Source organism: Nanorana parkeri, unplaced genomic scaffold (genome assembly GCF_000935625.1).
Source record: "Nanorana parkeri isolate BGI_ZX_2015 unplaced genomic scaffold, ASM93562v1 scaffold4752, whole genome shotgun sequence".
Classification (NCBI taxonomy): domain Eukaryota; kingdom Metazoa; phylum Chordata; class Amphibia; order Anura; family Dicroglossidae; genus Nanorana; species Nanorana parkeri.
Genome location: NW_017311014.1, coordinates 2198 through 4863, shown reverse-complemented (window position 1 = coordinate 4863; position 2666 = coordinate 2198). Strand labels below are relative to the sequence as shown.

The 2666-nt window shown below is 56.6% G+C and overlaps 1 protein-coding gene across 1 annotated transcript in view; it reads left to right on the top strand.

The window, feature by feature from the left end:
* The window catches only part of LOC108804014 (exocyst complex component 3-like), a gene marked incomplete at both ends in the record, with an annotated part of 7978 nt that extends 5483 nt beyond the window's left edge, over positions 1-2495 (top strand). The window contains 4 exons of the mRNA XM_018575783.1: positions 293-410; positions 1624-1749; positions 2203-2303; positions 2385-2495. Coding sequence (XP_018431285.1) covers positions 293-410; positions 1624-1749; positions 2203-2303; positions 2385-2495 — 456 coding nt within the window. The remainder of the gene's footprint in view (positions 1-292; positions 411-1623; positions 1750-2202; positions 2304-2384) is intronic.
* Positions 2496-2666: the final 171 nt, after the last annotated feature.

The following is a 2666-nucleotide window of genomic DNA, read 5'->3' as shown; positions in this document are numbered from 1 at the left end:
ATGCGTGTACCTGAGCTACATGCATGCGTGTACCTGAGCTACATGCATGCGTGTACCTGAGCTACATGCATGCGTGTACCTGAGCTACATGCATGCGTGTACCTGAGCTACATGCATGCGTGTACCTGAGCTACATGCATGCGTGTACCTGAGCTACATGCATGCGTGTACCGGAGCTACATGGATGCGTGTACCGGAGCTACAGGCATGCGTGTCACATGTGGAGGACAGGAAGTCCTCGGTGTGTCACATGTGGAGGACACGTATGAAGCGTCTTTGCATTGTGTTGCAGTGAGGAGCTGATGGCACACCCGGACCTGTCCCCGGAGATCGATGTCTCTGATTTGGGTCCCCTCGTCCCCACGGAAGTCATGGATGAGCAGATGAACCGTTATACACGCAGCGTACGGGTGAGACATGGGCACATGTAGGTATGACGGTGGGGGGGTCAGATTGAGGGGGAGGAGTCTCACAGTGGAGGTCACATTGAGGGGGAGGGGTCTCACAGTGGAGGTCAGATTGAGGGGGAGGGGTCTCACAGTGGAGGTCAGATTGAGGGGGAGGGGTCTCACAGTGGAGGTCAGATTGAGGGGGAGGGGTCTCACAGTGGAGGTCAGATTGAGGGGGAGGGGTCTCACAGTGGAGGTCAGATTGAGGGGGAGGGGTCTCACAGTGGAGGTCAGATTGAGGGGGAGGGGTCTCACAGTGGAGGTCAGATTGAGGGGGAGGGGTCTCACAGTGGAGGTCAGATTGAGGGGGAGGGGTCTCACAGTGGAGGTCAGATTGAGGGGGAGGGGTCTCACAGTGGAGGTCAGATTGAGGGGGAGGGGTCTCACAGTGGAGGTCAGATTGAGGGGGAGGGGTCTCACAGTGGAGGTCAGATTGAGGGGGAGGGGTCTCACAGTGGAGGTCAGATTGAGGGGGAGGGGTCTCACAGTGGAGGTCAGATTGAGGGGGAGGGGTCTCACAGTGGAGGTCAGATTGAGGGGGAGGGGTCTCACAGTGGAGGTCAGATTGAGGGGGAGGGGTCTCACAGTGGAGGTCAGATTGAGGGGGAGGGGTCTCACAGTGGAGGTCAGATTGAGGGGGAGGGGTCTCACAGTGGAGGTCAGATTGAGGGGGAGGGGTCTCACAGTGGAGGTCAGATTGAGGGGGAGGGGTCTCACAGTGGAGGTCAGATTGAGGGGGAGGGGTCTCACAGTGGAGGTCAGATTGAGGGGGAGGGGTCTCACAGTGGAGGTCAGATTGAGGGGGAGGGGTCTCACAGTGGAGGTCAGATTGAGGGGGAGGGGTCTCACAGTGGAGGTCAGATTGAGGGGGAGGGGTCTCACAGTGGAGGTCAGATTGAGGGGGAGGGGTCTCACAGTGGAGGTCAGATTGAGGGGGAGGGGTCTCACAGTGGAGGTCAGATTGAGGGGGAGGGGTCTCACAGTGGAGGTGAGATTGGGGGGGAGGGGTCTGACAGTGGAGGTCAGATTGAGGGGGAGGGGTCTGACAGTGGAGGTCACATTGAGGGGGATGGGTCTGACAGTGGAGGTCACATTGAGGGGGAGGGGTCTCACAGTGGAGGGAGTCATGGCCCCACCCCTAGAGGTGTAGTCACGGCCTTGTCTTCTCTTTCAGGCCTGTCTGAGCCAATGGATACACAAGGCGCTGGAAGTGGAATACTCTGATTGGCTGAGAGATCAGGAGCCAGAGAAGGATCAGGACGGCTTGTACCTGTCTAGTGTGCCGCACATCGTCATGCAGGTGAGACGCCACAACGCTGAAGGAGGAACATGACTCCTCCCACTGTGACATCATGTGTGCCCTCCTGTAATAGAGAACCTTCCCCCGTATTACTGGTCACCTGAGAGGGGGCGGAGACACAGACTACTGGGAGGAAATCTCACCATTGTGGGAGGGGCAGAGACACAAAGTACTGGGGGAATCTCACCATTGTGGGAGGGGCAGAGACACAAAGTACTGGGGGGAGGGATCTCACCATTGTGGGAGGGGCAGAGACACAGACTGATGAGGGTAAGTGTCACTCCTGGGGTTCTCCGAAGGTAGAAGATCCATGTCATGGGTTTCGGTGGATCGCAATGTATTTATTTCAGATTTGTAGGTCTGTGGAATGATGTCACGATGATGTCATAACTGTACTCGATGTTACTGGTCAGGTGGAGATGAAGCGCTCTGATAACGGTCTATGATTGGCAGATGCTGATGGAGAACGTGCGTTTGGCGTCCGTCCTGGGTGAGAGTCTGGAGACGCGTGTACGGAGCGCGGCGCTCTGCGAGATGGAGAATTGTTTGGTCTGGTGAGTGGCAGCCGGCTTCCTGCCGTTATATTTGTATTGGGAGAAGACGGAGGATGATGACGGCGCCATTTCCCTCTACAGGTTACGGGAGACGCTGGTGAAATACGGGATAGAACATATGAAGGACCGAACCTTTCCCCCACATTATATCCCCTACTTGCTGGCCGTCATAAACGCATGCTCCGCCCTCAGGTATCGGATCCAGCCCTCATCATACATCCCAAAACATGGCCCTACATACATCAAACATTCCATCAGAGACTCCACCAATGTCTGACCTCCGGCGATAATGTTACCGCAAACCATCCGCAGGCCACGTGGGGGGGACATGACCTCAGACTAGGGGGAAGAACACGGGGACAT